The following is a 25,524-nucleotide window of genomic DNA, read 5'->3' on the forward strand; positions in this document are numbered from 1 at the left end:
AATAATAATAATAATAATAATAATAAACTAAATGTCCCTTAAAAGGTCGGTACAACCAAATCATAAAATATACTTTGATGGTGTCTGGCATGCAGATTATTTAAATTAAAATTTGCCCAGGTCTCTGAGATTTCTGCTTCAACCCCAAAACAAGAGAGAATTTTCTCAGTGTAAAATATCATCAACAACACTACTTACCAAAAACAGATGTTTCTATTCTGGATAATCCATAGAACTGTTTTTACAGGAACTCCAACCTGTTCAGACATTCGGTCCCGTCAACGGGCCCATTTGAGACAACGTTTTCTTAAATTGGAAGCAGTAAATCTTCATAAACACGCTCATGCAGTACATCATTTGAAAGCTTAAAGTCTCATGATTACATTAAGCCCACACACAGAGCATAAAGTGACTTACAGCTGTTATAATCATGTTATGAAGTAAAGAAACAGAAAGATTTGAGTCTAAGTCGAGTGTGTTTTTCTACCTGTTTCCTCGTGTCTTTATTCACAGCGGTCAAAGATTGCCAAAAACATTTTTTTCCTACATCGGCAACAGTCCAAGGTGTTAGAACTATAAGCCATGTAATCCCAAATTAGCTGGTCCCCTCACAATCTTGTAGTTTTTGGCCGAGTTTCGACATAGAGAAATCTAGATAGTTCATAATTTCTGCGTTTTGATCGCTTGTATCTTTTCCCCTCGGCGCAGTACAAAGTAACTCTGCCCACCGGCAGAATCTATGAAGCATAAGCTTTCGAGTGAACTTTGTTGCCGGCCAATCCATCTACCGTAACCCGAGCTGCCCCTTATGGAAGCCAATCATGTGGCAGGATTCAGAGAGCAGCCACGTGGGACAGTTTTTCCTTCCAGTTAAAACTAAATGTTATGAAACCGGTCTCTCTGTTTAGCCAATAAGAAGACGAGTTAATGGATACCAAACTTGACAAGAACATTTTAACTCTGTGATGGCTCCAGCTGTGTCAAAGCAAAAATAGGGCCTTCTTATGGCATTTCACCAATTCATCAAATTATAATTACTTATTTCTATAAATGTATGTATGTAGTTATTTCAAGTATGTGTGTGAGTGATGTGGATGTGTTTTTGTATTTGAGAAGTTTTGTATTTTTTAGAATTTAGACATATCTGTGGAAATAAATTTATATAATATCCATTTTCTGAGTCATTTCTTTCTGGAATTTTTCTGTTTTAAGTTGAGACACTGTTTTCCAGGTTAGTGGGATCCACCGCTCAAAACCAACATAAAAAACGTAGCTAGTAATGTTCACTCAGTGTTTTGTTTTTGTTGTTAAAATGAGCGGTGACATTAAATCACCGGTTTCCGGTGAATTCCCTACGGTACTGTCTATTTGTTGGATGGTTTCAAGGTAACAGTCGGTAGCTAGCATTAGCAGATAATCCCTTTGACAGCAACGTTATTGTTCATATTTTGGCACAATGTTTCTGACCATAGTGGTCATAGAGACTAAAAGTGGGATGTGAGATGCTAAAAAGAAAAACTACATGCTGTTTTCAGGTAACGTTCATTTTGACGTTCAACAATTATGTGCTCACATCTAGAACAAATAATGCACAATATATTGACAATCACATCGTATTGGCCGATGTTAGTTATTTTTTGACAAACGTTGCTTGAGGATTTAAAAAAGTGGGGCGTTGCCTTATCTCCCGCTCCTGTATCGCTCACACCATGAGTTGAGACATTCCCGAGCCCAACCCAGGCTCACGTTGTACATTTAGGTAAAGGCGCCCGACCTTGCTCCACGCCCGGAGCACCGCCCAGCATCCGGCTGACTTTTTGCTGGTGGGCTAACAAGGAGCTCTGGGAGGGGTGATCTATTTGAGTAGAGGGATGTGAAACAGATGTAAGCACAGAGCCTTATTGAGCGGAGCCGCCTGGAGTGGATTTGGGCGGGGAAATGAAAAGCTTGACTAAGCTCACGTGGAATCGGCCAGCACGCATTTCTTACTAAAACACAGATATGGAGAAAATCAAATATCACGATACTTTTGACCTTGATAATGACCAATGATATTGTAGTGTAGTGTTGACTATTATAAACACTAAATATTTACACAATTAAACTTATGATTAATAATCATCAGTAATGTGGATATAACGACTATGTGGGTAAAGGCAAATAATAGAACAGAAACAACAGTGTGGTAAGTTCAGAAATTCACATAACTTTACTGTAATGCAGCCTTTAAAACCAGGAATAGACAACACTTTTGCCATATTACAATATTTAAAATCTAAGACAATATCTAGTCTCATTTCAAAATATCAATATAATATTGATATATTGCCCAGCTCTCCTTGACTCTGTGGTGGGCATGACATGACTCCTTCACAACGGTAATGCGGTAACCGCAGCAGGCCTACCTGGGTCCATAAACCACAACTATCTGCATGGATAGATACCACTAGTGAAATTCTATGTTCTGTGACATGGGTGAACCTACCCTTTTAAAAGGGTGAACTTGTTCACTCTTGTTGTGTGTCATTGCTGGATCTTTGCACCACTTACAATTGGTTGGTTGTACTTTTAGTAGCATAGCAATTCAAGCTTATTCCACTGATTGTTAATCTCTGAAAAAGAGTGTCAGCTAAATGACTAAATGATCAAGTAGCACATCATGAATCATCTGGAACAAGGCACATAATATATTGCAAAGTCTCATCTTTGAAAAATACTCCCATGAAATAATGTGTTCTTCCTCTCTGAAGGGTGCAGGCCTTTAAAATAAGCTTTCTTTTGACATAGCCCCTCCACCACAGAGCTAAAACAGCAAGATATGAATTTGTTAGTACATCTAAAGTGTCTTAAAACCAACTAAAAGAGAGCGAGACCTTTACCTTCCCACCCACATGTTGGATAAAAGGAATAAATGAACTTCTGCACTGGCATTCAGCCATAATGACCCAATTAACGGCCCTCAAACCAAAGAACATCTCTGAAAATAAATTAATATTGAGCAAATTAATATCTCCATGCTGTCTTTCGTTCTTGCCCTCTTCTCCACTTCTCACTGTTGATCGGCCATTGCTCTCTATCCCAATTTTCTCTTGTTCCGTTTCTCTGCTCCTAACCTCTATCTCCATTCTCTCCCTCTATCTTACTCTGTCTCTCTCTTCCTCTACTTTACTCTCTCTCTCTCTCTCTCAAAAGGACAAATGTTTCCTGCAGTCACTGTAGCACTGCATTGGTATTCTGCTCTCAATTTAGCCTAGAGCCAGGCAGCAGTATCTGCTTCCAGCAACCACACAGCAATCTGACACAGAGCACACAGAGAGAGGGAGAAAAGGAGGAAGTAAAATGAGAGACAGCAAGAAAGAGAGAGAGAGAGAGAAAGAGAGAGAGAGAGACAGCAAGAAAGAGACAGACAGACCTGCAGTTACGTCATTTGTTGTACTATAGGGTCTCTAAACCGCAATAATTCATTCACAAGAAGTTAAGGAATGTGCTTTTGTTTGACTTCTTCTAAGAACAAAAGACGAAACAATAGAGCTTCTCGAGCGGGTGAAGACTGTTCTAGACTTTCTACAGCAAACAACTTAAATGCTGTGATCATGGCTGCATGCTGATTTTATTATTTTTGCTTTTAGATCCATCAAAAGCATTACTCAAACAAAAAAGAAACAATCAAACAAATTGAACAAAATATTGTGTTTGGTTTGATTTCTTTGTCAGTGCTGTCAAAGCTTATCTCTGGGTGCCACAAAAATGCAAGACTTCAAACATAACCGCTGGCAAAATATTTATCTACCTTTTGAAGATCCAGTAAGTCATTTCATTACACAGGACAGGGTTGGAGCTACTATTTTTATGGAATATGCGACACCAATGCAATATTAATAGAACATATAAACGGCAATAACTGGAGATGTAGGATGAAGGCCCCCCCCCCAACCCCCCCCATTACAGATGATCAAGAGAGAACAAGCCATTTCTGTAAGCTACATAGGGAAGCAAGGTGTGGAGATGCAGACAGTGTGAAAGAAAGAGAGGAGGGAGATAAGTGCAGGGGGAGGAGAGGCGGGAGTAGGAAGTGCTGACAGTGGGTAAAGGTGAGAGAGAGATAAGTGGAGTAAGGGAGTGAAGTCGGGGGAGACAGAGTGGGGGAGGGAGGTGAGGAGAGATGGAAAGCCCAGATAGCCTTGAGAAGATAAGGTAGGAGGCGGGTGAAGGAAATGCTGCGGGACGAAGAGAAACAGAGAGATGGATGGACGCAAAGCAGAGGGGAAAACTACAGATATGGAAATGGGATGTGTCAGTGAAGGAGGGAGCCAGAGGTGTAAAACAGAACAGAGTTTGACATGAGCTGACAGCATGGCAGCACATCCCAAGAGCAAATGAAGGCAAGGGCAGGGTGTACACCTCAGACAATAAGCTTGGAGAGAAAGAAGGAAGACAAGAGGAAAAAAAGAATGAAAAAAGAAAGAAAGGAGGAAATACAGAGAGAAAACCAGCAGTAAAGAAAGCTGGTTGAAGAGCAGACCTACAATGTGTGACTTAGCATTTAAAATAATCCGTTTAGATATTCAGCACTTTTGATGTTAAGTATTGTTTTAGAAAAAAATCCAAGCCACATTTAAAGTAGCACCTGTGCCATGTCTAAATCTTTTGATGAGTCCCATAATCCCCAACAAAGAGTTATTTCTTCAACAACCCTATCTTTCTGGCAATGAAACTTTTAAAAACTATTTTGACAATAGAAGACTGAAAATAGCAATAGGCTTGCCTTTTCACACGGCACCTCACCCTCCTTTCTGGGTCCGCACTGAGTCTAGGCTTCAACTATTAAACCCTACTAGAACACAGAGATCCTACTAAGAAACAAGCCATTTGTGATTTCACTGCAAGAGACTCAGAAAATGCCAAGAAGAGACTATTTAAGTATAATTTATAGACATCAGAACTGTACAACTTGCATTCCTATGCTGAACCTTTCATACCACTGTGGCTACAAAGTGACCACAAAACCTCAAAGAAAAGGGCTATATCTCCAACACCTCATGACATACTCCAGGCTTTGAGTAACAGAGCATATCTTTACCTACAACAGATTTATATAAACCAAGAAGACTGCCCAAGGAACAATGCAATAAAATCAGGGTAGAGCAGGTACAGTATGATGGCTCCTTACCTTCTTTGCAGTACTTCCCCTTGAAGCGGGTGAGGGTGCAGTCACAGTGAACTTCTCCATACTGAATAGAGCAAAACCCTCCATTGAAGCATGGGTTCTGTTTGGTGCAGAGGTACTCCAGGTCACTCTGAATGCCCTGGCTATTTAACAAATTAGGAGGCATCTCCCCCACCTTCAGATTGGAGATCAAACCCTGGAAGGGCGGCTCGTACTTCACGGTGCTAGAAGTCAGCGCAGAGAGGCGCACATCAGGTGGGATCCCGCCCACAAACAGGTCACTGACCACTGCCATCTCCTTCCTCTTGGACTTGACTTCAGCCACCTTTGTCTCACCATCGACCATCAGGAGGGTCTCACGGAAATTGCGGGTGAGCAAGACCATGTGCCAGCGGTCATCATTCACCCGCGTCTCCATGTGCACTGTGGCTGGCTCGGCACAGTGGATGGCAAAGCGCAGCTGGAGGCGCCCACCAGCGATGAGAAGCTCCAAGAAGTCACAGTTGCCGCCATCATCCAGATAGAGTACCAAGGCTTTGCTGATGTTGGTCTTAAGACTGAAGCTCAGCTCGCCCACGGATCCAGCTTCCCAGCGTCCGTAGCGTGCCCACTGGCCAGGCGCCCCACCAAATTCCAGCATCTTCACTGTGGTGAGCAGGCTGAAAAGGGCCACAGGCCACAGGGGCCAACAGAAGAATCTTAACCCCCTTGTCATACTCAAAGTTCCCAAGTTTCTCCTTCTCTAGTCGATGCCTTTTTGATCTAATGTACCCCAGAGGTAAGGCCTGACTTTGCTGTGTCTAACAGATTTTAAATGTAAATAATGAGCATCACTGAACTGATATATCAAGATCAACTGGGTAAAGTAATCCCCACAGGAGTCCTACTCCAATTTTCCTGACAGTTTTTCCCTCTTCTCTCCGATTTTCAACTTTTTGTCCTTATCCTGACTCTCTCCTTTGTCTCTCCATCAGTTGGTGCCTCTGGGAATTGGAGAAAAGGAATGAGGAATAGTGGGGGAGTAAAAGAGGGGAGGGGGGAGAATATGATATTTTCAACACAGTCCTTTCTTCAAAAGCCTCTTGGTCTATCCTGGACCAAAAATAGAAACTTTCTCTTGAATCCAGATCTCAGTGTAATATCCAGGAAATTTGAGCTGGTGACAAAAGATGGGGGGGGAGGGAGGGAGAGGGGAGTTATCCGATTGTGATCTTTCTTTAAGGGGAGTGGAAGCAGAGGAAAAGGAGCAAAAGAGTGAGGGAGTCGTAGAGTAGACGGGTATCAGAGTCTACTAGAGTCTGCTAAAGCATGCTATGCGTTCATGGTTTCAGCGTAAACCCCTTCTTCTCATGATACCTAAGGACTACAAAGCTTTATGCAGGTGTGGGTCCCATCGTTAGGGGGGCAGGTGGGTATCTGGAAGAAACACAGAAAAAACAAAATGTAAATCACATACAGACATGTTCCAGTGCATTTCATTCCAACTATACAAACTTGCAAATGTCCTATCTAAATGTGACCCATTCCATGTTAGGTTAATCAGCCCTTATTTGTTTTTACCTGACTGTATTTAATCTTTTATTTTTCATCTTCTTTGCATGTACTTTGCTTCCGCCTACTGTCTTAAACACCAAGTACAAAAAATCCCGCTTTTCAGTTCCTAAAAAAGTTTGTTAAGAGCCAAACGATAAATAAGCTTTCTGAGGTTTGCATAGCTCCGAGGGGCCTGAGCGATATAAATGTCATCTGCTCCGTCTCAGTCAGGCCAATAGATATGTCATGCAATGTACTGAACCTTATCATAATGATTGTATATGCAGTATACATACTTCATACATACATCAACATATTTATATTTTGGGCGATCAGCAATAGAGTGTTCTTAATAAATCCCACCCGAACATGAGACACACACAAGCCACACACACAGCCACACACACACCACACACACACACACACACAGCCCCACACACCACCACACACACCACCCCACAGCACACACACACAAACACACACACACACACACACACACACACACACACACACACACACACACACACCATGCATATGCAAACCCACACATCATTAAATCAAATGTGATTCAGAGTTGAGTGCTGCAGAGTCAATAGCTATCTGAACAGCCCGTCTTGACCCTGGGGCCTGGCCTAATCCCTAGCCATTATTTCTTGAGTGAGATCTAATTTCTATCCCAGTCAGTCTACAATTAAAGCTAGGCTCACCCCTGCCCATGCTCCCTTGTGCTATCCTGCCTGGCTTCAAAGTGACAACCGCTATGATGCTGGCATAAGAGCAAGGGAGGGAGCGAAAGTGGGAGAAATACAGACACACAGAGAAAGAAAGGCTGCATAATCATGATCTCAGACGGGCGAGGCTCAACAGTGATGGAGAAAGATAAGGGAGGATAGAGGAAACAGACAGAGCTGTGAGAAACAGGAGACGGAGGAAGACAAATATTTTTAGGGCTATTTTTCTCCAGCTGATGTTCACAATGGCAACCAAGAAAAAGCAATGTTGCCTTCAGATGGAACTTGTGAGGTTGTATTGTAAACATGGGAAGCACAGTGCACATCATGCTCATTCAAGTGTATTCCAAAATTCAGAAAACCAAAAAAATGACTATCATCCGCAGGCTCAAAGGTTACATCAGTCTGTAAAATATGTCACCATTTTGTGCTATGTCCTATAATACTAATACAAATGTGTAAAATACAAAATGTCAGCAGCATATGCCAAAGCTGTTGAACTCTGCCCATATGTACACACTAGGGGTAGGAATCTCACAATACAATACACGACCCACAATACTGAAAGTGAATACACCAATTCTGTGATAATCAATATATTGCCAGACAACCCTAAAATGATACATCACGATTTTGGTCTAACTATGAATATAAAAGCCCGTAAACAAGGTTAAGCGCAGGTTTTCTCTCTTTATTCACCGCAAGCCCAAACTATACGGAGCAACTATAGGTCCAGACTTCAGACTTAAACGTGGCTGGGGCTTGTTATTTTCCTCAAACAGATGTCCGCCATCCCTTTAACAACTTCTTTCTCTTTGACATGTGTACCCGACACACAAACCACCAACTTTATGCATTATAATGCAAAAGCAGCAGCACCCCTGCACATGTGTTTATAAGACAGAGAGAGAGAGAGGAAAACAAAATATGACTACGGCATGCAGTGTTTCTGTAAGTTATCAATAACTTTGGCCACTTGGAACGCTGCTTTGCTATTGTGCTGCTGCTTGTAGGTCAAGTTGCACATTGCACCGGGTATAGTCCTGCCACACCGGCCGTCCCTTTTCACACAGGCATCGCTTCGGCTCTATGACTACCTGCAAGCTTAAAGACACAACAGCTCCGGTGTTTCCTCTAGGTTGATGGCGGCACAACACGATAAAACCTCTGGCGCCAGTGTATCAGAAATATTGCAGACGCACAACAGGGTTTCCGCTATGTACACCACGCACCGCCACTCCTTCAGCTGTTTATGAAAAGTCATAAAGTCGTAATTACACGATTCTGAAGAGTCTGAGTCTACTTTGGCAAACTGTCATCCGCTCTCTCTCCCTGAGCAACTGGAACAGGACGTCATCACTCGCAAAGTCATGGCAACCAAGTAAACAACAGGGCAAGTACTAGTTGTCACTCAATCTAAGGCAAAGGGACAAACAGCAACAAAAAACGTGACATGAAATCCGCACTCACGCAGCTACATTTTATTGGAAAATAGCATTGTGGACATTGAATTTACTGTTTATCAAACCCCAGATGAGACAAGAAGCTAACATTAGCAAACGCTGTGGTCCCTCTGCCTCCCCGCAACAGGAGACGCTGTATTCCTACGACACGCTCTTTTAATGTTAGCTACTGATTAAAAAGACGTTTTCCAGGTTAGTGGGGGTACACACTGCTCAAAACCAACATGAAAAACGTAGCTAGTAATGTTCACTCAGTGTTTTGTTTTGTTGTTAAACTGTGTGTAAATTGAGCAATGACGTTAAATCACAGAGTTCAGGTAAATTCCCTACGGTACTGTCTATTTGCTGGATGGTTTCAAGGTAACAGTCGGTAGCTAACATTAGCAGATAAGCCCGTTGACAGCGACGTTATTGTTCATATATTGGCACAATGTTTCTGACCATAGTGGTCATAGTGACTAAAAGTGTGATGTGAGATGCTAAAAAAAAAGAAGAAAAAAAAAACTACATGCTGTTTTCAGGTAAAGTTCATTTTTTGACATTCAACAATTATGTGTTCACATCTAGAACCAATAACACATGACTTACTGGGATGCACAATACATCGACAATAGGTATCGGCCGATGTTAGTCTTTTTTTTTTTTTTTTTTTTTTTTTTTATACATGGACATCAGTCACGAGCAAAACTGGTCCTGTTAAACAGCCACTGATTTATTTAGTGTTAACCCATGGTGTGTTTTTTTTTTTTTGGACTTATGTCCGCTGTCTGGACGTCGTACACAGTGAAAAGAAGAAGACATGCGAGTGCACTATGCAATGGTCAAGGTCAACGTAATGCACACATCTGGATGGGTACATTTTACTGTAAATTTACATAGACAGGAATAAATGTAGCCCTTATTCTACTGACACAAGAACACTTCCCATTACTACGCAGACATATGCCTATACTAACTCATGAGCAAACAGCCTGCTGTTTTATACACATGCAAACCCCACCCACCCACCCACCCACACCCACACCCACACCCACACACACACACACACACACAATGACATTGTTTTAATTGCCATTATGAACATCAACAAAAGCATGATAAAACCCCTAAACACTTTGGGACAGTAAGAATTATTTTTGTGAACAATTTGAGAGCTTATGCTTGTTTAATCAACCATTCTTTTAACCACATCTGTGTCCCTTATGGGTAAATAGATTGGAATATTCCCTGACCGACCAAATTCAATATTCATTGACTTATTTCGGGGTGTTTGGGGACTCTCTAGTGCTACAGAAAGAAGCAGTGTTTCCTGCTCTTTGCACAATACCACGTTTATGAAGGTTTATTATGTTGACTTTCAGTGAATCCTTAATGCATTATGTTGCTAGTTATTAAGGGGTTATTGGCTGGCTCGCCTGATGGTACTATTTAATCCCAAGGACACTGAGGAAACATAACAAGCCTCAAGAGATAACTACAGCGCCGGGGGATGTGGGGTGTGTGTGTGTGCGTGCGTGCGTGCTAGTGATTGATTCTAGTTGTGTGTGCAGCTGTCTGCATTCAGCAAAGCAACTGTCCTTGTGCGACAGAGAGTGTTCATCTGGACTGTGTATACTATACAAGTTTGTGTGCGTCTATATTTAGGCCTTTATTTGGGATTATGATTTTTGTCACAGTTGTAGTCCACAATGTCTTCTCTGCAGCATTTGGACCCAACATTGTTTTATAAATGACATGAACGATCCAGCTAAGGTCCAGTTTCAATCCAAAAATAACATGTTTTCTTAACTGCTAGTGTGACATCCATCTGCCTCAATTCTTTCCTCAAGAAAAAAAAAAGAAAAAAAAAAAGGACAGCTCTTTCGCTCACAGTGCTTGGCTGAGCTGCAGCAGAGCTGTGCGACTTGACTGAAAGAGCAATCTGTACCCAGCCTTATACACCCTGACCCGACTTCTTGTCCAAGTGAGGCTCTGCAGCCCTCAGGATAACTGTATGGGCATGTGAGCCACCACCGACCCATTTCCTCTCACATGATCCCATGGGGAATGTCGGCACAGTCCCGACAGACACTGTTGAAATTCTTCAAGAGTCTTTGGTTACATTCACCCTACAGTGGAAACATCATTTTGAAATCATCACTTGTGACAAAGATTGGATGTTTTCAATTCCAGGACAGCAACAGCAGAGTTAACAACTGACTTTGCATTTTTTTTTAATTATGTGCCAAAAAAATTGTCTGTACTTGTGTATCTGAATTCTTCAATTGGAAGAACTCGATAACTGTGACAATAACCTAATGTTTGATCATTTGTTTGAGCCAGATGTCATGATTTTGAAATAAATGTGCGTTTTGTTGTTTAATCCATCTCTTGCAGAGCTCCGCCTTGGCCCAAGGTCTTCAGATTCCCCACAGACCAGACTACACCTGTTGTGTGAAGCCGTGCCAGGCTTTCATCTTCCACAAACAGTCAGCCCACATACTGTACATTCAAATGAAGTCTGGTTTGAATACTTCACTGCCCACCAGTGCTACACAGAGTTCAATGTTGCACTTTTTATTTTCCTCCTCAGGTGTGACACCTTATTTAGAATTGTAAATATGACACTGAAACAGTTGTCAAGCGCAATAAAAACGCCTAAAGTGTATGAAATATTTATACAGTACAATAGTCTCAACAAAGGACAATAGAGGTGTAAGCTTACACAAATATTTACACATGCAAATAGTTTTCCTTTGCACAAATGCACCTCTGCATATGCACACAGTTTCCACATGCAAACAAACAGACACACATGCACAATATCCAAGTCAGGCAGGAGCCATTAATTCTGGCCTGTGAGAAGCTCAGCAGTGTACCATCCATCAGCATGAAGCTGCTGCTGCTGTGCTCTAATTAACCAGAGAGGCACGCTGAGCCACATTTAATATTCCTGGTCAAGATGGAGAACACGGATTTAAAACAAGAAGTGGTGGGAGAGGGAGTGGACAAGAGAAACATGGGAAGAGAAGTCGTTTATGTCAAAATTATTAAATTTTGACATAATGACATAATTTTGACACGAAAATAGTTTTACATATTTCTTCATATTTCAATCAGGAATGTTGTTTAAGGTTGGGTTTCATGCTTAAGTGCTGTTGTAGTGCATCTTTTCTACTAGAAAGTACAAATGTCTGACATTACTGGAATGCAGCTCTAGGATGAGGAGTCCGACTGATGATTCAGGAATAGAGAAAAGGAGGAATTGCAATGACTTTGAAATGTAAGTGTTCTTTTTACAAAGAAGAAATTAAGACAGAGCACCTTAGAGCGGAGTAAAAATACAATGAACTAATCAGTATGGCAAAAGCAATGCTCCACGACACAGTCCTCCAGTCGTGTGCTAACACGGGGTGAGCGGGCCTTTATTCTACATCAGACTACAGCCTTTGATCAGCCTCGTCAACTGTAAGCCGCTAGTGACTAGCTCTTGCTGTTAGTGCTAACTGCATTTAGCCCTGATGAGGAGATGCTAATGAAACAGATCAAGGGCTTTAGCCTTGCTGTGCGAATTATAATGACTTTAGCGGGACTCCTTGTTGCTCCTTTTGCTGTGACACTTTGACAGGGTAAATCACGGGGAGTAAATGAGTTTGCTCTGCAAGCTGAAATGTTGTGAGGGCTAAAAGAGGAGGCAGTCATGGATTTAGTGAAAGATAACACCTAATCACATCAGTGGGAGATGTTGTTTTCAACTAGTCTGCACAGTCACTTACAGACACAAGACAGTGGCACTGACAGAAAGCCTCACACAAAACAAACAATAAGACACACAAATGACAAAAATGGACACATGAAGGCACACAGAGCCATGCACGCTGCATCATCAAGGCCAGTGACACCAGGGGCAAGTAGAAGCAGACCTCTCAGTGTTAGCAAGTCATGTCAGTCAAAGACATTACTACATCCAGGTCCATGCCAACAAAATGGCCGACAAAAGGGAGAGAGGAGGGGGAGGGAGAGAGACTGAACACAAGGGACATAAATGAAGAAGAAAAAACAGAAAGAGGACATCACTGACACTTAGCCTGCAATGCTACTTGAGATGCAGTCACGCATCAACACATGCACTCCCACGCACATCACCCTCTACACAACGGTGCCATTAGATCTGCGTGCCATCAGCCAGCTTATTCGTACTGCAGTGTAATGTACAAATCATGACAGAGGAACTAAACACTGGCAGTGAGTTTTTTGCACACATATTGTAACATCGGTGTATACAGTAACTGACCGCTCATCCAAGCTCTAAATACCTCTTTCGCCTGTCCTTCCATCCTCTTTTTTTCCTCCCTGTTTCATATTACCCGCCTCATAATGCCTTTCATTTCCCATCATTCGCTCCTCACACTCCCTCTCTCTTTAACTCCCTTTCAGGTTACCCAGCCATCCATCACCATCCCATCCCACATTGGTTCCACCTACTACCAACTTTTCAAAAACGCAAGAGCTTGCAGACTACAGGTGCAGCAAGCGCTGAAAGTGTGAAACCCAAATGAATCCAACTTAAGTTCATACTAAAGTAGAATGAATGAAATGTGTTTGCGCCCCAGGTTAAACTGTCATGCTATCAGTGTTGTGTACGGGGTGATAGGGGTCCAAAAAAAATATCATTGTGTGCCACTCGAGTGTAGAGGGTGAAAATGGCTGTACTTTAAATACCTGGAGAGGTAAATTGTTGTGTCTGTGTATTCGTGTTTGGTACATGTGTACAGAGGAGCACCAATCAGTGCCAAAAGGTGTTGCATATGCTAATGCAATCAAAGGCAGCTCTGGGCATCTACAGTATGTTGACAGTATACACGTTTAGATACCTGTAAGTGCTGTTTTCATCCTCTTTCATTTAGTGAGATACTGAATCCCTACCTGTTCAATTGTTGTAAGTTGCTTTGCACGTGTGAAATGTAAAATGTTTGCTGGGGGCATGTGGGAATGTGGACGAGTAAGAGTTTGTGCGTGCGTGCGTGCGTGCGTGCGTGCGTGCGTGCGTGCGTGCGTGCGTGCGTGCGTGCGTGCAACAGCATGTGTGTGGCTGCCTTGGTGCCTGAAGATGTTTTGGTGGGAAGCACAAGGCTCACTGGCCAGGCCTCGAGACTCTCCCGTTCCAATTAACCAGCCCAGCAGCCTGCAGCTCTACTGGCCTTATCTGGGAGAAAAGAGGGGAAAAGAGACAGAGAGAGAGGGGAGGAGGAAGTAATAGAGTGAGACAGGGTGAAGGAAAGACAGGGTTGGAAGGCAATAGAAAGAAGAATGTAAGGCTTGAGAGAGCGAGAAGAGGAGAGACAGAATAAAAGGAGAACTTGCTCCAGTCAGCTTGCCAGGCAGTGCTCCTGCAGATGCCTGCTTGCTTACTATCTTCCAATTCCTACCCCTTCTCTCACACACACACACACACACACACACACACACACACACACACACACACACACACACACACACACACACACACACACACACACACACACACACACACACACACACACACACACACACACACACACACACACACACACAATTCTCTCCTCCCCTCCCTCATTCATCCTCTCTCCATCAGACGAGGGAGAAGCATCTTGGTAAGAAACAAAGACCTGCCGGTAGCTCAGTGTAGCTAGCGAGGAACTGATAGTGTGTGGTTGACGAAAGGTATTGTGTCTATTTCAACAATAAAAACATTGTGCTGTCAATAGCCTCTGGTCTATTTCTATAGCCATTGTCAACAAAAGGGTGGAAAAAAGACACTTATCCAGCAGCAGTCACTTGTTGTACACTGGGTCTCATAATGGCCAGAATACTCTGAAGTGTCAAAACTTAGTTAATCTAAGCATGATGATTTTGCACAGGAAAAAAAGTAAGAATCGATTTATTAATAAGAAAATACCTGATTTTAAAATGTCCTCCTTTCTAATGATTCATTAAGCTTTGTTTTAAAAAGATTATTTGTGCTGAATGATTTAAGTATTCACGATCACCTATAAAACAAGATAACATTTGTTGACAAGCCAGAGGAGTTACTAAGACACAGACAGACTGTGTCTAGTATAACCTTACAAAATGTTGGGATATTAACAATAATTATCAAAATGAATGCCTCATGGGCATGATATAAATATACAATTTTTTACCATATTCTCATCCACAAAAGAAAAAGTGTATTTTATTCCCCAAGTGAATTGGAACCAGAATCTGTGTCACATGAGTCAACCGGTACATGTATCCACTGTATTACTCCATTCTTGATTTTCACATTAGTCCGACTTCTGCGCGTTCCGGTCTCACAACTGGGCGCCTGTCGCAGCGTGCCTACAGACCTTAGCTTTTGGGCATGTTACGGGCATCTCAATGTGTCAGGCTCATTTCCACCAGTATGGCAGTTGCCTGTGGCTACAGGCGCCTAAAATTGAGTTTGCATTTCACATAGGGCTGCACAATTAATCTAATATTAGTCACGATCACAATTTTGACTTCCCACGATCAAATTTGCGTGATCAAGCGATTTTAAAAAAATGCGTCATTTCATAGAATGCGCCGTTTTTTTTTTTTGCAAAGCCCATCTACCGCTCCGTAAACCACAGTTTGATCGTGTGCCAATCACAGTTGTTCCCTGCTTAGTTTCTAGATGTGGACAGTCACAGAGGAAAGAGTAACGTGAGGAAAATTTGACAAATAGCAGTTGGTAATACGTCGGTCTCAAGGTTTACCAGTTTACTAGTAAAATCATCTGTGTAAAATCATCTGTTTGCCCCGTCTGTGTTGTTTTCAGACAACAGCAGTGACCAGTGCTAGTTGACGTCTTTTAGCTCACAGGGCTCTAGGGCGCGAGTAATATTTTTCCTCTAGGTCGCACCCGTGCACCTAATGTCCTCGCATCCGCTGCAATGTTCTTTGTATCCATATGGTTTAATGTTGCGTTACATGACCCATTTCTTCTGTAAAACCGTGCCTGTGTTCGGATGTCTCCTCTTACTCTTCGCGTAGCCCCGCCACACAGCGGCGCCGGACCACACTTCTGACATTTGTCTACAGTTTTTATTGTTATTAAAACAGCTGTATATTGTTAAGCATGAGAGGCAAACCTGTATTTGTACCAGTGTTTCCGCTGGTAACTCTGCTATTGCGGCTGCCATGGCAAAAAACACAGAAGAAGTTATTGAATGCAACTAACTTTAGTTCGTAGAATAATAGCGTGTGAGACGGTGCTTGTTGGACCAGGGCCAGAGAAGTGACCCATGGCCAGAATATCATAGTTTATAAAAATGCAGCACAGTGACGATACAGACATTTCATACATACGTGTGTAACTCTGCTGACCCGCCATTCGACCCGTACTGGACCCATTCATAATAAGTCAGCCATCTTTCTGTGAGTAGCGTCCATTAATCAGTTATTATTTTTTATTTTTATTTATTTCAGATAGCTAATTTTCATTTACGTGTGTTGCAGCTGTTTGTATATATAACATACAACTTCAACATAAGAAGAATCTAACATAATATGGATGTGAAAGCAGTTAAAAATAGCCTATGTGACAATAAAATAGGTTTTGGTTAAAATCAACAAATAATTGTGATAATTAATCGTGATCACAATATTGATCAAAATAATCGTGATTATCATTTTGGCCATTATTGTTCAGCCCTAATTTCACAGCAACCATTACGGTACAGCTTGAGATTGCCACTAGGAAATCCAGACAACAAAAAAGGGCCAGTAGCAGCTTTTTATGGTGACAGCCGTACCTAAGCTCCTGCGTATTAATTGGGGCGATGGCAGGCACAAATAGCAGTCATTTCTTGTTCCTGAGTGGCCAATGACAAGGAGCATTTCTGCCGCAGCCAAAGAACCTACATTACTACAGGGCAGTGAGTACAGAGAGTGCCTTAAAAGAACACATCCATTGCTACTATTGTTTTCATGAGCCCACCAGCAATTTAAAGGTGAGGTTTAAAGGTTTTAAGTTAGTGAGAAGAAAAAATTTCAGGGAAGTATGTAGGTACACCTGGGTAATTATACCTCCAGTTTTTGTATACATTTGATTATTTATTTGATATAAGAAGCTTCAATTCAGGTCTTCAAATTCAACAACACAACTAATTTAAATACCTGGAGGGAATGCATACTTTACAGCTACACAGTATTTTGTGTGGTTTATCATATACCTTCACACGTTGTTGCTTTTTCATGTCTGTAAAACTGAGGTACAGAAGCTACCACTCTGTCAAATACCCCCCCCCCCCCAAGCTTAGAACAAGTGCAGGATTCATGAATATAATACTCCATTTCATCTTTTTTACTCTGCTTTGTGTGTGTCTGTATGTTTGTGTGTGTGAGTGTGAGTGTGAGTGTGTGTGTGTGTGTGTGTGTGTGTGTGTGAGAGACTGGGGTGGGGATTGCTTTCTCGTCCTCAATGAATTATGGAAGAATGAGAGAGGGAAAATGAGAGGGACAGCAGATAGAAAGAAAAGGAAGAGCGATAGAGAAGGAGAGGGAGGGACACCTAGCAATTGCCAATTGGCTGTGGTAAATGACAGTCGATTACCATCTTAAATATACTGTCAAAAAGCAATTTGCTTCGCTCATGCCACAAGCCTGATATTTAGACCTTATTAGGGCGGTTGCCCTATATTTTAAGAAGCCAACCTCCAATCCCTGAGCTTCCATTTACCCATTAGCTACCTGTGTACCTGTCTAACAGAGGGCTGTTTTTTTGAGTGAAAGGCACTGGTGAACAAAGCTGGAGAGAGAAGGCTGAAAGATGTGGAAAAGGCCAATACTGTAACCACTTATAAAACACAGGGACTAAGTAGGCCTGTGATTATGTTTTTGATCACTATAATGGAAGTTTGGTTTAAAGGATCTGAAAACCCCTTTCATACAGAGAATGCTGATACTAATTCAGGCAGGGAAGTGTCAAGAAAGGAATAATAAAGTTGGAAAGTTTAATCAATTGTATTAGTTAAGATTGTATCGGCTGTCTGCAGCTATAATAAAAATACCATTAGAGACAAATCTTATTTGAAGGAAACCTGCAATTATTACCAACCTCTTTAACTTTTATTGGCTTTTAGACCTCATAGCTTGTAAACTCAGCAGGTGGAAGACTCATAAACTCTATGATGTTGAGAGGATATCACAGCAACTGCAGATTTGTAAATGGTATTGACATTTCAATATCCCAGCTAAGGCTGACAGAGGGTCGTATTGTGGAAAAGATTTTAGAGGAATCAAAAGAAACAAGCACACTAGAGACCTGGGGACCGACAGAAGCAATAAACTGGGGCCCGGATATTCTACTTAACGTTCCAGCTTAGAGATTTCCATTGACGTTAGGGCGGCAATATGATTATTAAGAGGCAAAAACTACCAATATCTGCAGCAGGTGAGCTATGCGGTTGATTTCCCAGACCTTGTAGACTCGCTGAGCTCATTATTGGCCTCTCAATTCACTCAGTGCACGTCCTATGGTGGCATATTGATCTGGGCACTATGGTTGAAAGCTGTGTCTTACTAAAGACCTCTCACCCAGCTCCTCTCACATGTAGTCTGCAGTCCATCTCTAGCTCTATTTCGTCTTTTGAGGAGGAAAGAAAGAAGTAACTAAGAATAACTGACGAAAAATGGATCCGACGCTGCTCTAAAAACATTGATTCAGGTCTCCTTTAGTTCAGCTCTAAATCTGAGGGAGCTGGAACAGGCACAGGCATGCGGTGCCGCTTTGTGACTAAGAACAAAGAAGTGGCAAGAATTTGGTTTGAAAAGATATGAGGTGACACACAGCTTTGTGCGTGCATAAACACACACATATAAACTCAGACACACACATGGGGAGCTGTGAAAAAGGGGACAGCATATGCACATTTTTGTAAGCCCCTGGGCAGAAGTAGGTTAGGCAGAAGAGCGGAGAGGAGACACAGGCTGGATTGGTGGGGAGGGGGGCTGCAGTTGAGAATAAAGGATCAGATTATGTAAGTACTGCTAATGCTCACTCTCTTTCGAAAAAAGTGCAGGAGAAGTCCTTTGAGCATCCAACCGGAACTCGCAAGACAAACTGCATCCTCCTCCCAACAGCCTCAGTGGGGATATTACAGACAGGATAAATTATGACCCCTGGAATAAAATAATATTAGACCGGCTGCCTCTGAGGCCAATTGAAACCACTCAGTGCCTCAGGATTTAGTACCAAATCCAAGCAGAAAAGCTAAAAGACAGACAAAATGCTGACTATGACCTTGTAAAATCCGAATGTTGTCTGAGCTGTGTTTCTTTAGTGGTGTAAGATGATGATGATGATGATGGTGTCCTGAGATGAAGCCTAAATGGTCAGCTCTTGATCTGTTATCAAAAACAAAACAAAAAACTACATTTATGATGTTTGGTATCAGGGTCAATTGTGATATAAAAATTAACTTAACTGGAGTAGAAATTGAAAGGGAGGGATTATAGATTATAAACTATGTTGGAAGCCACATATAATTATATGTAAAGGAAATACTAAATAAATACTAAAATGGCCCCCACAGTCACCAGATCTCAACCCAATAGAGCATCTTTGGGATGTGGTGGAACGGGAGCTTCGTGCCCTGGAAGTGCATCCCACAAATCTCCATCAACTGCAAGATGCTATCCTATCATTATGGGCCAACATTTCTAAAGAATGCTTTCAGCACCTTGTTGAATCAATGCCACGTAGAATTAAGGCAATTCTGGAGGAAAAAGGGGGTCAAACACAGTATTAGTATGGTGTTCCTAATAATCCTATAGGTGAGTGTATATGTCATATTGTGCAGAAATATGGGAAAATGCATATAAAACAAATATACAGTAGATCCTATAATTAATCTTCACAAAAGAGAGACAAGAATAATACATAAAGCTGGTTATTATGAATACACAAATTCAGTTTTGCAATCTTGAAATTTACAGATCCTGTATATTTTAAAACCTTGGAAATACGTTTGAGTGAATGTGTCTGTATTCTTTTTTTTTATGTAATTAGGGGAAGGTAATTATACCTTATAAATTATAACAGAAAATGTAAAGAAAAAAAGAACCTAATAATATAGGAAATAACATATGCAACCAACAATGTCCACCAAAAAAGGTGCATGTTTGCCACTGTAAAATGTATAACAGAAAACTGCAATAGGAGGCATATCAACCTTGAATAAATCGCTGACCTTCTGCAAGGTTTGAGCAAACTGCATATCTTTTATTAAAACCATAACCAGGCTACAATAAAAAGGAGCCAGTGAAACAAAGCTCCAACGTAAAGGATCACACAAATAAAGACTTATAAATCTTTATAAGCCCCTTAACACCAATTCTCACAGATCGACAATTATTAAAAATAACAAGAAACCATAGTATAGATAGTAAGGCCTATACTTGTTTTGTAATTGTTCAGTACTTTTCAACATGCTTCATAGCATATTGAGAATAAGCAGAATGTCCTTTCAGCTAACACGGTATGGTGACCTGGACACACCAGTCCTTTTTCTGGAATACTTTGAAGACATTTTTAAGTTTTTCCAAAGATGTGGGTGTAAGAAAGGGGGATTTATGTCTCCTGATGAGGGCTATCTACCGGAGGTAGTGGGATAAGGTGTGTTTTAGTAATCAAGTCAAGTCATGTCCCAGACATACAGAGCAATTGAACGTACATTTCTCTCTGACCCACGGTGCAATAAGGACACAATCTTGACAGTTTCTAATAAATATATAATATATACTTTAATTGCACTCTAAAATCCAGTTGCTCTGCAGACTAACTCAGATCTTTGTTCATGAAATAAAGACCAATACAGGTCCATCTCAACCTCCTGATAAATGAGATCCCATCTGTTAGGGTTAAAGCCAGACACCACTGGCGTAATTACCTTTGTCATATGGCTGAGTGAACTACAGTTCGTACACACTGTGCACATCCACCAGCACTAAACTAGCTATAATGCAGCATTAATGAATTATTTCATAATGATGCCATACATTCTAAGCATGTAAATGGCAGCACCGCTTTCCCGAGAGAACCTACAGTAAAAAAAGTATGTATGTATCAAATAAGATGGGTGCCAGTGGGAAGTGTCACTAGGATGAGAGGGAATAGTTAGTGGGTTATTTACGTATGGTTTGCCAGGCTCTGTTTTGTTTTTCTTTCTGGTACTGGTGGATACAGAAATTATAGAATTTGACAAAGCAATTACTGGTGAACTGTAAATAGTTTTATTTATCAATCAATTATTTAAAGCTCTAGAGTAAATCAAAATGCTGATGGTGCCAGACATTAGAAAACAGACCTAATGGTTTTCTGGCCTTTCTGGAATTCAATTTAACTTCTTCATCTCTCCTCTGAGCTCCCATTCTCAATCTCTCACCCTCTTTTAGAGGACTTTAACCTCCGATGCCGTCTTTGCTACTACTTTTGCATTACAACTATTACTGTTCTAGGATATTTTTCAAATCAAACACTGAGTAAAAATATCACGTTTGCATCTTTCTTCAATTATCCTTACATAAAGTGTCACTGTCATAGAGAGTAGGGAGGAATTTGGTGAATACGTCACATGTTGGTCTAGAGGAGATGCCAGTGGATTTTGTCAAGTAGCTGTATGTCAGAAAAACATTAAAAAGGATTCAGAACATGAAAATAAACTGTAAAGTCACACTTTGGGTCTGCAGTGGCAACAGTTCTCAGCCTGTGGCCCAATGCATAGCGTCTGCGTGTCAAGTGCTATCTGGTTTTGGCGCGCTGCAGTACAGGACACTCAGTCTACGCTCCTCCTCCTCCTCTGAATATGAAAGCATTTAATCATATATCATTCATCACACTCCTCCGGCTATTTTATGGATTTCTTTTTCAGTCTCCCAACATAAACCCTTCCCCATGTATTCTGGCATTTTCCCGGCAGGCCTCGTACTGTGTATACCTTCTTAAGAGCCCAATAACCATGGGTAAGCCCCAACAACAACATTAGAAGAAAGACAAGGAGCCAACTGGGGCAGTGAACAGAAACAATCTCCCCTTTCATTCTCAACCATTTCCAAGAGAGTAGGGCAGGATGTATGGTAGGGGAGAGGGAGAGAGAGAGAGAGAGAGAGAGAGAGAGAGAGCTGGGAGCAAACGGAGAAAGAGAAAGTGAGACTAAAGCGCTTGGTAAGAGCCCAAGTGTGGCAAGGAGACACAAAAAGGTCCCCTGCTTCACAGGCAGGATTTGGTGAGCACAGATCTATGTTGACAACAGGGTGGCCACGTGTGAAGAATGGGGCAAGGTCATGCCGACATGATACATGTAGTCAAAAACGTAAAATAGCAACAACAATAAGTTTGGGTGAAGGATAAGCACTAGAAGTGTTAGAAGTGTTATGGAGAGGATACAAGTACAAGTGATTGGGGAGCTCTGGGTGCCAGAATTAAGCTGAGGGGGCTGTCAGTTGGATGAAAAGGGGAATGTGTATATCTGACCAAGTCTACATCTCCAGGCATTAATACTACACAAAGTGGTACACTGCTATTGTATATGCATGTTTGTGTATGTGAGTGTAGCATCCTATGCAACCAGGTGCAGGGACAGCACCTTGGAGCGTTTGCATGCATTCAAAAAACATGCGCGTGTATTGAGGCACACAATGTGGAGCATTGTGGCGAGGAATGCGGGAGATAATGGAGAAAGCCAGAGCTGTGTTGGGAGCTGGAAGGTAAGAGGAACCGAGCGGGGAGAGAACATCCAATTCAATTTCAAAACGGCGCCGGCTCAGAGTACAAACACAAAGGCTTCATTACAGGCAGATCCCTGTTGAAGGCACGAGGAGAGAGAACAGCAGGGAGAGAAGGCGGGGGCAGGGAGAGAGGGAGCCACAAGGAAAAGAGGTGAGGTAACAACAGGAGGGAAAAGAGGGGGAGAATGAACGAGAGAACCAGCAGCAGTTAGTCTGCTCTGAAAGAGAAGGAGAGTTCAATATGGCGCCACTAGAAGCATACTAATGTCATCAGAATAACACACAAGAGTAAGATATGGATCCCCCTGGGTCTGAAATAAAGTTTATTATAATGACTTTAATTACGGTGTCCACACGCGTGAGAACCATGTACTGTATATAAACAAGATATAAAAATGGTGCAAACATGTTATTGCACATTAAGTGATTGGCTGCCCAGTGCATGGGTGACATTGTGAGATATAGTGTGAGATATGGCCTCCTTATCCCCTACCTAACTGTTATCCATCTAATATCTCAAATAAACAGCCTGTGTTTTACGATAGTTTCAGCACACCGTGGGCGTACAGTGTGTCAACAATATAATGTATGTACGAATTGTATTTTGTTATACTGAGTGGTGTTTCTAATATTAAGACTATCCTTTTTAATAAAAATGTGATGAACAACATATTAGAAACACTTCTCAGTAATGTTTAATTCAACATCTCTGTAGCTGACAACATGACTATAAAATGAAACCATGACAGTTTCAACAAAAACTTTGTATCATTATACGGAATAATTTATTGCAGGGCTGTTTTATTAGCCCAAAGGTTAGAGAAGAGAGCTGGTGACCGGGAGGTCGTCATGTCAATCCCCAGACCAACAGGATAAAATCTGGGTGGGGAAAGTGAAAGAGCAGTGCTTGTCCCTCCCTCATTACCACCACTGAGGTGCCCTTGAACAAGGCCCTTAACCTCAAAACCGCTCCAATGGAGCTGCTCTGTGGCCAGCAGATCAGACTGTGGATGTACTGGGCAGCTTCCAGGTATGAATGTGTAAAATTGTGTGAATGTGATCAGGGCGTTCCTGCAAAAGAGAGGCTGCCTCTCAGTGAACTATCCCCTATACATATATATATATTTTAATATTAGATTGCATTAGTTAAAAATACTGTACATTCACAAAATACACTTGTAACTGAGTGTGAATCCTTTAAATAAAAATCTTACTTTTTGTCAATGTCTGTGTAAGATTGGCAACATGGGTGCATTTAGTTGCTGTATGGGATTCTCATTTTCTCAATCAACAATGCTAAATATCCGCCAAGTGTCTTATTGATGAATCCATTGATCTACTTACACAAGAGACTGTTGTCAGCCAGCAACCAAATGACTTCAGTAATAGGGCTATTAGTTTCATGAATCTACATTTACCCGCAGTTAAAAAAATGTTCGCCTGTGTCTGTGTGAGAGCAAACAAGAGCAGCCTTTTGCCAATGGTTGAAGGTCAGTGGATGCACACCCCTCCACTATTCCAAATCCCCCCTGCCTCACACAAGCTGTGAGGCCCTAAAGCACAATTACATTGCAAAGGTGTCTGCAACACACACACACAAACACACACGGCAGAAAGGACACTGAGGTTTGTGGTCCCAGGTGAAATGCCTCTCCGCTGGGTGTGAATCAATCCGTGGCTGGGGGACAGGATTCCCAAGGAGACAGAACACAGAGAAAGACAGACAGGCAGGCAGGCAGACAGACAGACAGACAGACAGACAGACGCAGACAGCAGACAGGACAGACAGACAGACAGACAGACAGACAGGACAGACAGACGACAGACAGACAGACAGACAGACAGACAGAAGAGAGAGAGAGAGAGAGAGAGAGAGAGATGAGAGCGAGAGAGGAGGAGAGAGAGAGAGACGAGAGACCGAGAGGAGGAGAGAGATCAGAGAGTTAGAGATTAAAAATGCATGGCTTTGCTCTAGCTGGCGTAACAATGAGTGTCGTCATTCGTTGCCTGTCGCCTCTGGGAACTAGTGGGACAAGGTGGTGGAGGAGGGAGAGGAGATAGAGGAGTAAAGTCAAAAAGAGAGGGTGTACCAGCAGTTCACAATAGGGAGCATTAAAGGAGCGGAGAAGTAGAGAAGAACTGCAGCTGGACTGCGATTCACAGTAGAAAATGAAAGGGTAGGGAGGTATTAACATAAGATCATGTGTGGTGGTGGTGGTGGTGGTGGGGGGGTAAAGTTCAGCCTGGTTGGATGTATGTTGAGAAATAATTACCTCTATAGCTCACATGATCTCAAAAACACACACTGATTAATTGAAAATAGTAGCATCCAGAGAGTTTGGCGGTCGGCCAATACTTTCCATAAAGAACTATATGAAGTATGGTTGAGTGTATGTCCAGAACTAAAATGGATCAGCTGAAGCCAAGTCATCAGGACATGACATTCTTCCCATGAAAAGCATCATTAAGGAACACGGCCTTTGCAAATCATCACTTGCACTCTGACAATGACTTGGCTAAACACTTTGCACTCAGCAAAAGCCACCTTCTGCAATTGCTTGTATGGTGTCGGCACAATAAGCACATCACAGAGAAAACCGTTGCTGAGAAATGAAAAAGGGGTGACAGGTGACAAACATCTGGGAGCCCCTCCTCAGCAAACTTGACAAAAAATAGGATGTGACCTGTCGTGCGATCAAAAAGCTCCCCTCCAATGAGCAAAACGTAGGGGAAAAGGAATAAAAGGGAAAGGGAGGAGGGAAATAGGGAAGAATAGATGGTCAATGAGTTACACATGAGTGCATCCAAACAGCTTTTTAATTGTGTGTGGAGGAGAGCTGACGCCACAGCTGTAAATAACCTGTGTACTGCTCAAACAATC

The 25,524-nt window shown here is 41.9% G+C and overlaps 1 protein-coding gene across 6 annotated transcripts in view; it reads right to left on the reverse strand.

Annotated features, from left to right (window-relative positions):
- The window catches only part of nrxn2b (neurexin 2b), a 743,906-nt gene that overhangs the window by 646,714 nt on the left and 71,668 nt on the right, over positions 1 to 25,524 (reverse strand). For all 6 annotated transcript variants that reach the window (XM_032544413.1, XM_032544414.1, XM_032544412.1 and 3 more), the window contains exon 2: positions 5,171 to 6,583. In XM_032544413.1, coding sequence (XP_032400304.1) covers positions 5,171 to 5,882 — 712 coding nt within the window. In that variant the 5' untranslated portion in view covers positions 5,883 to 6,583. The remainder of the gene's footprint in view (positions 1 to 5,170; positions 6,584 to 25,524) is intronic.

The sequence above is a fragment of the Etheostoma spectabile genome, chromosome 19 (genome assembly GCF_008692095.1).
Source record: "Etheostoma spectabile isolate EspeVRDwgs_2016 chromosome 19, UIUC_Espe_1.0, whole genome shotgun sequence".
NCBI classification, from domain to species: Eukaryota; Metazoa; Chordata; class Actinopteri; order Perciformes; family Percidae; genus Etheostoma; species Etheostoma spectabile.